This window comes from Meles meles, chromosome 15, assembly GCF_922984935.1.
Source record: "Meles meles chromosome 15, mMelMel3.1 paternal haplotype, whole genome shotgun sequence".
Classification (NCBI taxonomy): Eukaryota; Metazoa; Chordata; class Mammalia; order Carnivora; family Mustelidae; genus Meles; species Meles meles.
In genome coordinates, this window is record NC_060080.1 from 40,989,089 (window position 1) to 41,005,292 (window position 16,204).

At 40.2% G+C, this 16,204-nt stretch overlaps 1 protein-coding gene across 1 annotated transcript in view; it reads right to left on the minus strand.

Moving 5' to 3' along the window:
- The window catches only part of DNAH6 (dynein axonemal heavy chain 6), a 227,139-nt gene that overhangs the window by 28,739 nt on the left and 182,196 nt on the right, over positions 1 to 16,204 (minus strand). Inside the window, exons 65-69 of the mRNA XM_045978683.1 lie at positions 14,855 to 14,943; positions 13,954 to 14,100; positions 12,340 to 12,478; positions 4,177 to 4,296; positions 3,505 to 3,626 (exon numbers count right to left, since the gene is read on the minus strand). Of these exons, the coding sequence (XP_045834639.1) occupies positions 3,505 to 3,626; positions 4,177 to 4,296; positions 12,340 to 12,478; positions 13,954 to 14,100; positions 14,855 to 14,943 (617 nt within the window). The remainder of the gene's footprint in view (positions 1 to 3,504; positions 3,627 to 4,176; positions 4,297 to 12,339; positions 12,479 to 13,953; positions 14,101 to 14,854; positions 14,944 to 16,204) is intronic.

The following is a 16,204-nucleotide window of genomic DNA, read 5'->3' on the forward strand; positions in this document are numbered from 1 at the left end:
TGTTCCTTTCTGGTCCATTACTTCTAGGCTCTCTCTTTGCTTAGACTACCCTTTCAATATTTCTTGTAGGGGTGGTTTGATGTTTGCAAATTCTTTTAATTTTTTTTGTCCTGGAAGCTTTTTATCTCTCCTTCTATTTTCAATGAGAGGCTAGCTGGATATAGTATTCTGGGCTGCATATTTTTCCCATTTAGTGCTCTGACTAGATCATGCCAGTCCTTTCTGGCCTTCCAGTTCTCTGTGGATAGGTCTGCTGCCAATCTAATATTTCCCCCATTGTATGTTACAGACCTCTTGTTCCCAAGCTGCTTTCAAGATCTTCTCTTTGTCACTGAGACTTAATAAGTTTTACTTTTAGATGACGGTGTATGGACCTTTTTAAATTGATTTTGAGGGGGGTTCTCTGTGCCTCCTGGATTTTGATGCTTGTCCCCTTTGCCAAATTAGGGAAATTCTCTGCTATCATTTGCTCCAATATACTTTTTGCCCCTCTCTTTCTTCTTCTTCTGGGATCCCAATTATTCTGATAATTTTTATTTTATGGTATCATTTATCTCTCGAATTTTCCCCTCATGATCCAGTAGTCATTTATCTGTCTTTTGCTCAGCTTCTTTATTCTCTATCATTTGGTCTTCTATATCACTAATTCTCTCCTCTGCATCATTTATCCTAGCTGTAAGAGCCTCCATTTTTTATTGCACCTCATTAAGAGCTTTTTTAAATTTTAACTTGGTTAGATTTTAGTTCTTTTATATCTCCAGAAAGGGATCCTCTAGTATCTTCCATGCTTTTTTCAAGCCCAGCTAGTGCCTTGATAATCGTCATTCTGAACTCTAGTTCTGACATCTTCATCTTTTTTTTTTTTTAAATTTTATTTATTTATTTGACAGACAGATCACAAGTAGTCAGAGAGGCAGGCAGAGGGAGAGGAGGAAGCAGGCTCTCCACTGAGCAGAGAGCCCGATGCGGGGCTCGATCCCAGGACCCTGGGATCATGACCTGAGCCAAAGGCAGAGGCTTTAATCCACTGAGCCACCCAGGCGCCCCTGACATCTTCATCTTAATGTTCACATTGATTAGGTCCCTAGCCATCAGCACTGCCTGGTTTTGTTTTGTTTTGTTTTGTTTTTGAGGTGAGTTTTTCCACCTTGTCCTTTTATCCAGATAACAATAGATGAATGAGAGAACAAAATACTAAAATGGTAGCAATGGCCCCGGAAAAATATACACTAACCAAATCAGAAGAGACCCAAAATGGGGGGGTGGGGGGAGACAAAAGGGTAGAAGAAAGAAAAAAAATATATATATATATAAGACTGGTGAATAGAACAGAGCCACACATTTGATTTTGGGTGTATTTTGGTCTGTTAGAAGCAACTACCTCCCAAAAATTTAAGGAAAGAAAAACTTATATATATATAAAAATAAGGGTAAATTCTATGAAGGGATGGAATATGACTGTAAAGATGAAAATTTAAAAAGATTCTAAAAAAGGGATTTATAGGATAAGAAGTTGGTTGAACAAAGAAGGAAAAAAAAGAGGAAAGAATGTGATCAGGCCAGAGACTAGTACAAAGCTATGTGTTAGATTTAGGGTATATATTGATCTATTAGAAGAAATTGTATCCCAAAGTTTTAAGGGGGAAAAAAAACCTATGTGTATACAAAAATTAAGGTTAAATACAATGAAGGGATAAAATATGACTATAACAATGAAAATTTAAAAAGATTTCTTAAAAGGTATTGATTAGATAAAATAGTTTTAAAACATTAAAATAAGAAAGGAAAAATTTTAAAAATAGAATAAGAAAAAAATAAAATAAAAAAATTAAACTTTGAAAGACTGAAGGATCATGGGGGAAAAAAAAGCCATGAATTCTATGTGTTGCTTTCCCCTACCTCTAGAGTTCCCCCATTCTCATTGATTGGTGAACTTGGTCTTGGCTGGCTTTTCTTGCTGATCTTCTGGGGGAGGGGCCTGTTGCAGTGATTCTGAAATGTCTTTGCCTGAGGCAGAATTACACCACCCTTGCCATTTATGATTGGGGCATTTAGCCCATTTACATTCAGGGTAACTACTGAAAAATACGAATTTAGTACCGTTGTATTGCCTGTAAGGTGACTGTTACTGTATATTGTCTCTGTTCCTTTCTGGTCCATTACTTCTAGGCTCTCTCTTTGCTTGGTTTGCTCTCTGTAGCTTTTGTTCCCTGAATGCTTTCTGTACAGCTTTGGAGGAGGAAAATGAGAATGGCAACCTCCCAATCTCTGGCCAGCCCATAGGAGCTGAGAGCTCAGGGTCCCACTCCTCAATGCACCCTCAGGGAAAAGCAGTTAATCCCTCCTGTCTCCCTGGTCTCTGGCTGCACTCTGAGCTCACCCAGCCTGTGACCAAGCATTTCTTTCTGTGGTGCATAGCCCTGTTTAGAGTCCAAACCCAGCAGATTCCTGCAGTGCACTCTTGCACCAGTCCTCCTGGAGGAGGAAGGAGGAGATCTCCTCAGAAGAGGAAGGAGGCGGTCTCTCCAGATCTGCCACTTGTGTGGTCCCTGCTGGAAGAGCAGTAGTCTGGCTGTGCCTCAGGTCATGGTTTAAGGTAACCCTGAGCTGAGAGCTCACTCCTCAGCTCTGTCTCTGTAGCTGGCTTCCCCGCTCTGATACCTGGGAGCTCTGCCACCCTCAGGTATCCCTGGTATTTTGCGAGACCACACTGTCCCTGTGAGGGTTCCATCCCCTGCTTAGCCTCTGGAGTGACATCCCCCAGTGGAGCAGACTTCTGAAAGCTCTGATTTTGTGTTCTGCAGCTCTACCACGTGCCAGGAGCCAGCTCCTCGCACCACGGTCTATCTTCCCGTTGCTTCAGATTCACATCTCCACGTGTTCTACCTTCTGGAATGTTGTCAATTTTCTGTTCCTAGAATTGCTGCTCTTTTTCTCTTATATCTCCTATTGAGTTTGTAGGTGTTCAGAATGGTTTGATAACTATCTAGCTAAACTCCTGGGACCTGATGATATTTCAGTCTCCTACTCCTCCCAGCAAAACAGTTTTTGATGGCAGAGAACCTTGACATAGGGTGGCAGAGCACTGACCTCCTGGGTCTTTTTTTTTTCCTGGAAGTACTTCTGTTGTTTCTTGTGGATTCATTGATATCTAGGTAGATCTCTCTCTCTAACACTTGAATGGGGAAAATTTAAGTTGAAAAGGAAGATGATTCCCTTCAGCCTTGTGAGCCAAACCTCGTCTCCACTTTTATAGTATTCCAGGTCCTAAGGGATGAACCTTATTTCATGACTTTGGACAGGGAAAAGTGCATGGTGATTTTAGGATGCTGTGAGGGATCCAGAGGGAGCAGGCTAAATTGGAATCGAATGCTGAAGTTGAGGTGAAACATTTACTTTTCTCACTTAAGTATATAATAATTTACTTAACTAGTGAGATGATTATTGATATTTCAAGTTTACACACACAATATGCAAATGTATTTTAGGTTAAAAGTCACATACCTGGAACACTAGGTTGGCATTTTCATGCATTCCAAATATTTCTGGGTCATCCATCAAAGGCAGATTTTCAATGTAGTCTTTAAACTCTTGTAGGCTGTCAGCCAAGGGTGCAAAATAGATGCCTGTTTATTGTAAACACAGAATGCAAACATATTGCAAATAGACCAGCTTTGTACTATCAAATTTAGTCCTTCTCTGCCTATTCAGATGGTGGCTATAATCTTCCACAGAAAAGGGAATTGTTTTCTCCACTCTCTTTGCCTTCATTACTATGCCTGGCCTCTTTCCCTTTTCTTGAGGCCTCGAGCCTGTGATCAGTCTCTTACTCTTTCAGAGTGTCTTCTTAGAACTTCTCAAGATTCTGGGAGTTCGGGGTGTGTTCCTGAAAGTCACACATTGGCAAGGGCTCCAAATTTATAGAACTTTGGAAACACATTTAGACTGAGTATGACCTGTTTTAGAAGGACTCCAAGTGGTTGCTGCATAAAAGATATTTTTGTACTTCAACTGCCAAACCAGTTTTGGAGGTAGTCAAGCATGGGGCTGGGGCAGGCGCACATGGGGACTGCACTGTGATGGCTGGACACCGAGAGCTCCTAGATGGAAAGCTGAGAGATACCGCCAATGACTTCTTGGAAAATGTCCTCTCCAGAATATTGAAAAGCCATTTACCTGATTCCGAATATTTATAATCCTCTTCTAATGTTTCAGGAGAAAAGAACCTTTTTAAGATTGTACGAAGACATCTTTGATCCCAGGTGTCTGTAACTCTACCACCATATGTAATTTCACCTGAAAAGGAGTTTGCATTTTAAAACATATTTTTTACTGATATGCATGCCCAAATCCCAATAGGTTTATTTATATACACACTTATTTGGAACTGAAAGTAAAAAGAGCATATCAGAGTTTCCTTCCACTACTCCCTAAAAAGAGAATAAAAGAGAGGGAAAAAACCTAGTATATGTAACCTATCCTAATTATTTTGCTTTCCCCAAATAACCAGAACCAAAGCCGCTGAGATATATTTACATATTTCTTTTTCTTTTCTTTTTTCTTTTCTCCTTTCTTTTCTTCCCTCCTTCTTTCCATCCTTCCTTTCTCCCTTCCTTCCCTTCTTTCCTTCATTTTTCTTTCTCTCCCTTTTCTTCCTTTTCCCTTTTCCTTCCTTCCTCCCTCTGTCCCTTCCTTCCTCTCCTCCTTCCTCCTCTTCCTCTTTGTCCCCCTCTTCTTCCTGCTCTCCTCCTCCTCCTTCTTTTTCTTTCTCCTCCACCTCTTCTTCCTCTTCTTCTTCTTTTGCTGCAAAATACTGATTTTGGGTCTTATTCTAGCATCAACCACAGTATTCTATGGTCTTATACATATGTATATTATACATATACAATTCCTAGGCAACACTGCTTCTTTTTGAGGCCAGTAAATAAATGGAACAAAAACATTTACAATAAGACATTCAAACTGCATACCTACTTTAGAATTATTAAAATTAAGCTAGGAAGGAAAGATAGGTCCAAGGTAAAAGAGACAACTTGCCTCACAGAAATGATGGTGTGGGGGAATTAAAATTAAAACTTTTTAGTATTCCATCTCTTTTTTCATAGATAAGCTACTTTCAGCATGCTCCACTGTCATCCCAAAATTATAAGTAGGAATGATATCTATTCTGCATTGGAATAATATCTATTGCTGATATAACTCCTTGGGAAAACTCCAGATCCATTGCTACATTGTGTTATTATCACTGTAGTACTCCCAGAAGGATTTGACCTATGGTCCTGACATTGTCAACTTCTGAATCCTCCGACTATTCATCCATTCTCATCTCCATAACTTCCATTATGTCAGGAAGAAATGTTTTTCATTCTCTTTCAAGCTCAGATGGTTGGTTGAAAGTTATTTCAGTCTTTGGAATCTCAATAATTTGTTTATTCTAAGGGAGCAATGTCTTTACATGTACCTCTTATAGGGACACTTATCTTTCCTCTCCTGTTGAAGCACTGTTGGTCTGTCATGTTGGATCAGTCACTCAGAGGGAGGGGAGAGGAGGTAGAATAGGTGTTACAGCTAATGGACAAGTAGCTAAGTCTCTGTATTAGCAATTCTAAGAGGGAAGAAAGATGTTGTTGTATTTTCTTGGGTATATTCTTCAGTCACCTTCTAGAAAATCTTGGAACACAAAGTTCAGTTACATCTTTGTAGTGGGTCCATCAGGTCTGGGCCCAAGTCGAAGCTCCTCTTGGATCCTTGAGCTTACATTCCCACCCAGCCCCAAGTGTCTCCAGCTGCATGATGGTGTGTGGAAAAGAGGGTGGCCAGGAAAACGAAGACTCCTGTAGTTGGTAGGTGGTGAGAAGAAAGAGTTGCCCTAAAGTATTTTTTATTTAAGTCACAAAGGACAATATCTGCATTTTGAGAAGGAGCACAGAAATATTTTCCTTACAAATCATCAGACTTTGTGCTTCTCCATTCAGATTGAGTTTTATCCTTTTCTTGGATCAAACTGAGTAAATAATTGGACTCAGAGTAGATGACTCACTTTGGGGCTCAATTTTAGGAAGTAGTCTTCTGGGTTTGGTCTTCCCAGAAGAGGGACTTGGGGAGGAAGTGTCCACCGTACATGCCCACCACCTCTCCTGGCCCAGGCATCACAGTCCCTGAGGGTCTTGTTGTAGATCCCAGGGTGGTGGCTTCTCCTTCTCTTCCTCTCCTATCCCCAGGGGCTGGCTGAGGGATAGCCTTGGATTTGGCTTTGTCCTTGCATGCTTTTGAGCTCAGATCTGTCTCCAGGCCTTCATATTGCTATACTTTACACTATAAAATTTTAAGACTTTCCCCATCCCCAAATATCTTCTCATATATAAAGCCTCCTCAGTATTTGTTTATTCTCTCCTGTTTATATTTATGGGGTTTTTGTTTTGTTGTTTTTTAAAAGATTTTAGGGGTGCCTGGATGGCTCAGTTGTTAAGCGTCTGCCTTCGGCTCAGATCATGATCCCAGGGTCCTGGGATCAAGCCCCACATTGGGCTCCATCCCAGGGTCCTAGGATCGAGTTCCACATTGGACTCCCTGCTCAGCGGGAAGCCTGCTTCTCTCTCTTCCACTCCCTCTGCTTATGTTCCCTCTCTCGCTGTGTCTCTCTATCAAATAAATAAAATCTCAAAAAAAAGAATTTATTTATTCATTTGTGAGAGAGAGAGAGCATAAGCAGTGGGAGAAGCAGAGGGAGAGGAAGAACCAGACTCTCCACTGAGCAGGGAGCCCAACATGGGGCTCAATCCCAGGACCCTGGGATCATGACCCGAGTGGAAGGCAGATGCTTAACTATCTGAGCCACCCAGGTGCCCCTATTCTCTGCTGTTTAGTCTCCCCACTGGTGTTGCTGTATCTTCTTGTTCAGTCCTTCATGTTGCTTTTATTGTAGCTTTGTAAATTATTGTATCTTTTTTCAGCCTAAAGGGCTATGATTGCCAATTGTTGATTACAAAGTAGAACCAAAATTTATTGACAATACACACAGGCCTTTTAGGATGTGCCCTTAGCTTACTTTTTTTTTTTTTTCCATTTTGTTGAATATAAAGCTCCCCTCCATGTACATCCCCTCTTCATACTATGCACCAGCCCAACAGAACTGCTCACAAGTACTATAATCAGGCCAAACCTCAGCCCATTGGGCTTTTATGTCACGATTCTCTCAGTCCAGTGTGCTCTCCTGCCTTTTCTCTCCTAGTGAGCCCAACTTAGCTCAGTGAAGCTGGTCAGCACTCAGCTCCCAGCGGAGCTTTCCCGGATTCCCCTGGGTCGTGTTAGTTGTTCCTTCTGAATTCCCACAGCATTGTGCATACACTTCTGATTTGTTTATTATTCTAACATAGGGTTTATGCATTATCTCCACCCTCCACACCATGAGTTTTTGGCAGGCAGGGTCTATGTCATCTTTGTATTTCTAGCATCTATTGTAGAGTATTAGGCAGTATTTTCTGGATTAATGCATAAATGACTGCCCAAAATACCACCCTATGGATAAAGCATTCAGCCTTTTTCTCCTATCTGTTTTTTAAAAACGCTTTAATAAAGAGCTATAACTTAAAAATAATAAAAACCACACAAAATTTACATGTATAATTCAGTAATATTTAGTAAGCCTGTGATGTTTTGCGTAACCGTCACCACAATCTAATTCTAAAACATTGTTTTGGGCGCCTCGGTGGCCCAGTCCATTAAGCATCTTGCCTTCAGCTCAGGTCATGACCCCAGGGTCCTGGGATCAAGCCCCACATCAGGTTCCTTGCTCATCAGCGAGCCTGCTTCTTCCTCTCTCCCTTTGCCTGCTGTTTCCCCTACTTGTGCTCTCTCTGTCAAATAAATAATTAAAAAATCTTAAAAACAACAAAACATTTATATCATCCCCCCCAAAAGAAATCTTTTGCCCCTTCTCAGTCACTCCCCATTCTTGCCCATGCTGTATGCAACCAAAAATCTACTTTCTGTCTGCATACATTTGTTTTTTCTGGAAATTTCATATAAATGGAATCATATAACGTGGTATTTTGTGCTGACTTTTTAAAAAAAGATTATTTATTAGAGAGAGAGAGGGAGGGAGAGAGAGAGAGTGCGGGTGAGGTTACAGGGAGCTGGAGAAGGAATCTCAAGCACAGAGCCCAGCTCAGGACTCAATGCCAGGACCTTGAGATCAGGACCTGAGCGGAAATCAGGACTAGGTTACTTAACTGACTGAGCCACCAGGCAGCCCTGTCCCTGACTTTTTTACTTAGCATAGAGTGTGTGAGGTTTACCTATGTTGCAGCACATATCTGTACTTTGTTCCTTTAATGGCTGGATAGTACGTTGTGTGGATATGCCACATTGTGTTTTTATTCACCAGCTAATGGAAGTTCCTGTTGTTTTCCCTTTTGGGCTATTATGAAGTAATGCTGCTATAAACAGGTACAAAGTTTTTTGTGTGAACATGTGTTTTTACTTTTTTCCTGGGTATATAACTAGGAGTGGAATTTCTGGGCCATATGGGAAGTCTATTTAAAAAATCTTCCAAAGTAGCCCCATAATTTTATATTGTCACCCACAATGTATAAAGGTTCTACTTTCTCCACATCCTTGCCAACACTTTGTTACTCTTTTATTTGTTGTTTAATTTTTTAATTATAGTCATCCTAGTCTATAGTCTATAGTCATACTAGATGAAGTAGTAACTCATCCTGGCTTTAATTTTCATTTCCTTCAACTGAGCATCTTTTCATGTGCTTATTGGGCATTTATATGTCTTCTTTTGTGAAATGTCTATTCAAATCTTTTGCCCATTTTTAAAATTGTGTTATGTTAGTCACCATAAAATACATCATTAGTTTTTGATGCAGTGTTCCAAAATTCATTGTTTATGCACCACACCAAGTGCTCCATGCAACACGCGCCCTCCTTAATACCCACCACCAGGTTACCCATCCCCCTACCCACCTCCCCTCTAAAACCCTCAGTTTGTTTCTCAGAGTTTACAGTCTCTCATGGTTTGTCTCCTCCTCTGATTTGCCCCACTTCACTTTTCCTTTCTTCTCCTAATGTCCTCCATGTTATTCGTATGTTCTACAAGTAAGTGAAACCATGTGATAATTGACTTTCTCTGCTTGACTTATTTCATTCAGCATAATCTCCAGTCCTATCCATGTTGGTACAAAAGTTGGGTATTATTCCATTGGCTAAGTAATATTCCATTGTATATATGTACCACATCTTCTTTATCCATTCATCTGCTGAAGGGCATCTCAGCTATTTCCACCATTTGGCTATTGTGGACATTGCTGCTATAAACATTGGGGTACACATGGCCCTTCTTTTCACTACATCTGTATCTTTGGGGTAAATACCCAGTAGTGCAATTGCCGGGTTATAGGGTAGCTCTATTTTTAATTTTTTGAAGAATCTCCACACTATTTTCCAAAGTGGCTGCACCAATTTGCATTCCCACCAACAGTGTAAGAGGGTTCCCCTTTCTCCACATTCTCTCCAACATTTGCTGTTTCTTGCCTTGTTAATCTTTGCCATTCTAACTGGTATAAGGTGGTATCTCAATGTGGTTTTGATTTGAATTTCCCTGATGGCCAATGATGATGAACATTTTTTCATGTGTCTGTTGGCTATTTGTATGTCTTCACTGGAGAAGTGTCTGTTCATGTCTTCTGCCCATTTTTTGACATGATTATTTGTTTTTGGGGTGTTGAGTTTGAGAAGTTCTTTTTTTTTTTAAGATTTTATTTATTTCTTTGACAGGCAGAGACCACAAGTAGGCAGGGAAGCAGGCATAGAGAGAGAGGAGGAAGCAGTCTCCCTGCTGAGCAGAGAGCCTGATGTGGGCCTCGATCCCAGGACCCTGGGATCTTGATCTGAGCCAAAGGCAGAGGCTTTAACCCACTGAGCCACCCAGGTGCCCCCGAGTTTGAGAAGTTCTTTGTAGATCTTGGATATCAGCCCTTTGTCTGTAGTGTCATTTGCTAATATCTTCTCCCATTCTGTGAGTTCCCTCTTTGTTTTGTTGACTGTTTCCTTTGCTGTGCAGAAGCTTTTTATCTTGATGAAGTCCCAAAAGTTCATTTTCACTTTTATTTTGCCTTTGGAGACGTGTCTTGAAAGAAGTTGCTGTGGCCAATGTTGAAGAGGTTATTTTGCCTATTTTGATGGATACTGCCAGGATTTTGATGGATTCCTGTCTCACGATGAGATTCTCTCATCTATTTTGAGTTTATATCTGTGTTATGAGTATGGTGAAAGAGAATAGTCAAATTTCATTCTTCTATACATAGCTGTCCAATTTTCTCAGCACCATTTATTGAAGAGACTGTCTTTTTTCCACTGGATATTTTTTCCTACTTTGTTGAAGATTATTTGACCATTGGGGCACCTGGGTGGCTCAGTGGGTTAAAGCCTATGCCTTCAGCTCAGGTCATGATCTCAGGGTCCTGGGATCGAGTCCCACATCGGGCTCTCTGCTCAGTGGGGAGTCTGCTTCCTTCTCTCTCTCTCTCTCTCTGCCTGCCTTTCTGCCTACTTGTGACCTCTGTCAAATAAATAAATAAAATAAAATAAAAAAGATTATTTGACCATAGAGTTGAGGGTTCATATCTGGGCTCTCTACTTTGTTCCATTGGTTTATGTGTCTGTCTTTATGCCAGTACCATGCTGTCTTGGTAATCACAACTTTGTAATAAAGGTTGAAATCAGGCAACGTGATGCCCCTAGCTCTGTTTTTCTTTTTCAACATTTTCTTAGTGATTTGGGGTCTTTTTTGGTTCCATACAAATTTTAGGATTGTTTGTTCCAGACTTTGAAAAATGCCACTGGTATTTTGATCAGGATGGCATTGAAAGTATAGATTGCTCTGTTTTGCCCATTTTAATTTTTTTTTAAATTTAAAAAAAATTTATTTTTTCAATGTTCCAAGATCCATTGTTTTGCCTATTTTTAAATTGGATTATTTTTCTTCTCACTGTTAAGTTGTAAGTGTTCTTTATATACTTTGTATATAAAGTAAGTGCCTTATCAGACATAATGATTTGCAGATATCTTCCTTTAGTCTGTGCCTTGTCATTTAACTTTCTTGATGGTGTTTGTTGAAGTATAAACGTTTTAAATGTTGATGACGTCCATTATTATTTTTTCTTTATTGTTTGTTTATTGTGTCATATCTAATAAGTTGTAATTTAAAGTCACAAAGATTTACTTATATGCTTTCTTCTACAAGCTCTTCTAAGATCTTTATGGTTTTAGCTCTTACATTTATCTCTTACAGGACTCACTTTGAATTAATTTTTGTGTATCATATGAGATAAGGATCCAAATTCATCCTTTTGCAGATGGATACCAGCACCATTTGTTGAAAAAATTATCCTTCCTCCACTGAACCACCCTGATACCTTTGTTGAAAGTAAGCTGATCATCAGTATAAGGTCAATTGACCATCACCATTTTGTGAAGCAATGTTGGCCCCACTGGAGTAGTGGAGTCCTAGGGGCCAAAGTATAAAAGTATCCCCCTAGATTCCAAGACCCCCCCTTTTGGTCCACTCTGAGGATGGTCCTCATTTATTTTCAGTGTTGTTTCACTGCCCTCTATTTCCAAGGTTTATTTGCCTTCTAAGGCTCTAGTTCACCTGATCCCTCTCTGTTCTCTGTTTCCCTTACTTACCAGTGAAACCCTCCCCGCCCCCATTCCCATTCTGCCCCTTTTCAGAGTGTTCTTCTTCCCCCACTTCCCAGTGCAAATCATTTCTTCTTCATTACTTGGGCCTACATATTCCACATTGGACCTAATTTTTGGCACAAGGTCCCATGTGGCCACAATTAATAATTGCTAAAAATTATAATTCCTGAAGTATTTTTTCCTTTTTCACAAGTATGCCTGAATCAACAGGTCTCTACTATCAATCAATGTTTAGATCTCTTGAATTTAAGAGCACAGACTCTCAAGGCTAGACTGACTGGCTTTCAATCTTGGTTCCATCACTTATAACCTGTGAGCCTCAGTTTCCTCATGTATAAAATAGGGACATAACAGTCCTCACCTCATAAGGTTGTTGTGAGGATTAAATCTGCTAATTCTTGGGAAGCACTGAACATAGTACTTGGCATGTATCAAGAGTGATATAAGTTTTGCTGTTAGTATTTGGGAAAACACCTGCCCATTTCCTATGTGTAAGTATTCTCATGATATTCTTATCATGGTCTTATCTTCACAAAGGGACTATCAGAAGTCATCATCACCACTATCGAATATTGGGGAAAAGATGCCATCTTTGTAAGGGCCGTGGCCTGGCCATGTGGGCATACCTACCAGTAATGTAAATGAGAGCATCCCAGGGAATTTTTCCTTCTTGACAATAAAGGTTGAGGTTCAGTAAAGCACATTCCCTGTCACTGTCATTAAATTCATAGCAAATATTCCAGCCAAGAGGGCCAAACTTTTTTCTCTCCTAGAAGGGAAAATGAAAATAGTCCTACATAAAATTAGACAAAATTAAATTTGTATGACGTATTGAGAAATAAAAGGTTTCTATTGAATTTGGGCATCTTCGTTCTGTAAAATCAGTTAAGATTATGAAGTTTAGTTTCATCTAGGCCTTCAGTTTGGCTTTCAGCAAACATGGGCAGCATCTCTTCCTCCAGTCCTGGCTCTTCTCCAAAATTTCCAAAAGAAAATTTGACATTACTGAAAATATAATAGGTCTGTGAAAAGGACATTTGTCTTTCATGGTAAAATAAAATGTTTCCCCATCAAAACAGGTAGAAAAAAGATACACTAATCATCCATCTAGTGGCAAGAACTATTCTCTATTTTTCTAAGGAGTCTGTACATCACTTAGGGTTTTCAGTCATGTCACAATGTGCTGATTACATACTGACTTCTCTGTAGTGACATCTTTTTTTTTTTTTTTTGAACTGGTACACAGAATCCTAACCCTTGTTTCATGATTTCACATTGTGAAGCCTTTCCCTTCCTTCATTATTTCCCTATCCTACTTTAATTTCTTAATTCTAAACTGATGATTATACCAGAGGTCTCATATTCCCTCCTCTTGATCTCAAAATTTCTCTAAGTTTTGAACCACCTCCCCTCTCAGCTGTTTTTCTTTGTGCAATGGGGGCCTCACACCTGGAGACCCTAGTCCCAACCTCGGATCTGCTCTAAGACCTTGTTTACATCTTTATCTCATATCTTGTATCTTTAATCTTTGTTTTTTTTTCTTTATAGGTTCTTTCTCTGGAGACCATACACATTTGAAACCCAGGCAGCCAGTCTAATAAGACACTATCTAGAAACACGTAGTCAAAGAGTCAGAATTTAAGGGCAGGGTCACAGTATGGACACCAAATCACAGCAGTGAACTTTGAGCAGAGGGAAGGAGAATGTAGTACTGAGTTGAAGGTCATTTTTCAGAGGCCTTAGGGCTCTGGTCACAGGGAAGAGGCTCTTAAGGGTGGTGAACCCAGTCAAACAGGAACAGTCAAGAATGAAATTATTGCAAGAAAAAATGATAGACTCACATGATATGTATGTGCAAAGAAGGAATAATAAAAATAATCCTGAAATTATGGAGATATGGGACTATCAATTTCAGGAGTAGAGTCTGGAGGGAAGCAGATTTGGGAGTGGGGCATAGCTGAGGAGATTTTTTTTTTGCTTTTGAATTTGACTTCATGCATATATCCAGGTGACAGTGTCCCTTAGTCAAATCAGAGTAGAGCTGGGAGGCAAAGCTGTGAGCTGCAGAGGTGAAGGGAGTACAGAGATCAGCTACTGAGTGAGAACAGCTTCGTTTCGGACCCTGAATGGGGCCTCAGCACTTCACAATGTCACTTGTAAGCTTTCATGTAATTTCCACTTTTTCTGTATTTATTAACACAATGCACTTTCTTGTTTCCACTAAAAAGCAAAAATTGAGTGTACCTGAATAACTGCATGGAAGAAACAGATGCCAAATATTATTTGTCTCCATTTTCTTCCAAGTATATTTTCTTCAAAAAATGAAGGTGTCATTTCGGTGAATGCTCGTCTGATATTTGCACGTAAACCTTTCGGAGGCTCATTGGTTACCTGGATTCAGACACATAGGGGGCAGAGAGGAGGATTTTATAGATTCGCATTATTTCTGAATAACACACACAGACTGAAACCATCGAGAGCATGTAGATAACTGATACCCGTGGGGGCATTCCTGGCATGTGGGGGCCTGCTCTGTATCTTGCTCAGCCTCAGTCTCTTCAAAGTTGGGCCTGGCGGGGTCTTTAGTCCTACAGTAGGTGAACCGTCTCCACAAGAACCTCAGACCATTTCTTTTGGTGTCCATTTTCTAAATACGGGCCAGAAAGTACGTTCAGGCCTTCCCCATTGGATTTTCCATGTATCCCAACATATGGCATCCCTTGATGACATGACAGGGAAGGAAGAGGCATCTCTCGTTCCTGACTGATCATTCATATGCAGAGGCTTCCCGTATATCGGAGGTTTCCAGCACTGAAATCCAGCAGTCATACTACCTGTAGGCCTTCCTGTCTCTCACATGCTGAAATATTCTCTTAATTCTGGGAGGGGTTCCATTCTCACTACTCCGCATCCTTGACATTTTCTTAAAGAGTTGATCAACAAACTAGGGCACACAAGGATGCGAGTGGCTTGCAAAACTGTTTACCTGCGTGCTATCAGGTGAAGGGATACTGACTTCTCCCTTCCCACCTGGGCCACCCAGACTTTGACGTGGTCCTACGTGGAGCCTGGGTTCCCTGGACCCACTTGGGGAACACACTAAGGCCGGTTGGTTTGCAGCATTCCAACCATAGGCATATATTACCTTAACAGAATTTTGAAGAACTGTAACAGGAAATGTACTGCTAGGCATGGAACTTAAAAAGAGTCGAAAAGTATCCGTGATAATTATATCTGTTTAAAACAAAGAGAAGAGAACAAAAAAGGAAAATGCTTAACTTAATACTTTACATAACAAATACTTATTATGAGGTAGTAAAAAACCACCATAAACTCTGTTTAAAGACCAGTTTGTTTTAAGTCTTTTATGTTGTAAAATGTTCAAAATGGAGGTGGGAGGAATTTTTATAGAAACTCTTACTACATGAAAGTTTGGCAATCCAGAAACTGGCACGTCTGAGTAAAGAAATTAAAGACACATTAATTTTCAATACTTGGAGGTGTTAAGGGTCTTCCCTCTGAGATTGGGAAAATTTTCAATTAAAAAATAGGATGGTTAAGGGTACCTGGGTGGCTCAGTGTGTTAAGCCTCTGCCTTCAGCTCAGGTCATGATCTCAGAGTCCTGGGATCGAGCCCCACATCGGGCTCTCTGCTCAGCAGGGGAGCCTGCTTCCCCTCTCTCTCTGTCTGCCTCTCTGCCTGCTTGTGATCTCTCTCTCTCTCTCTCTCTCTCTATCTGTGTCAAATAAATAAATAAATAATCTTAAAAAAATAGGGCAGTTATTGCCAGTGCTCATGAAGTGTTTTTTGTTTTGTTTTTAAACAATTCATTTATGGAAAATTGCATGAAAATGGTCAGAAAGTCCTATGGAGAAGAAAGGGATTTCTCTACTCTACAGAGAAGTTCAAGGGAACTGAAGGTGTAGGGGTATGGACAGACTTCATAAGTACCATGAAGAAGTTTAAGTCAATATGCTTACTTTGTGAGCTCTGCATAGAAAATGTAAGAAAATGAGTTCCCTTCTGGGTTCAAAAGGCTGGAGCAAAGTTGGGGAAAGTGGTGGTCCTTTTACAGGAAGATGCAGGCATCACCCAAGGATGACTTTCTTGGTGCTGGGTTTTAAGTACATATTATGGTGTTTCTCTAACATTCCAGGCCTGCTCCCTCGCTAGAGTCTTTTCATTGGCTGTTCCTTCTGCCTGGAATGCTCTTCCTTTAGATTCCCTCACTTTCTTCAAGTCTTAGTCCAATGTTACCTTCTCAAAGAGGTTTACCCAGATTACATGTTTAAATTGCTATCCACTCTTTCTCCCTATCACTCCCCCACCATTTCATCCTGACTTTTTGTTTTCTTTTCCCCCAAAGCACTAGCCACATTCTATCATACCATATAAACTACTTATTTATTATATGGTTTAATTATTGTTCGTTCCCTCTCACTAACATTTAAGTTCTAGGAGGGTAGATATCTATGGTTGTTTTGTTGATTGTCT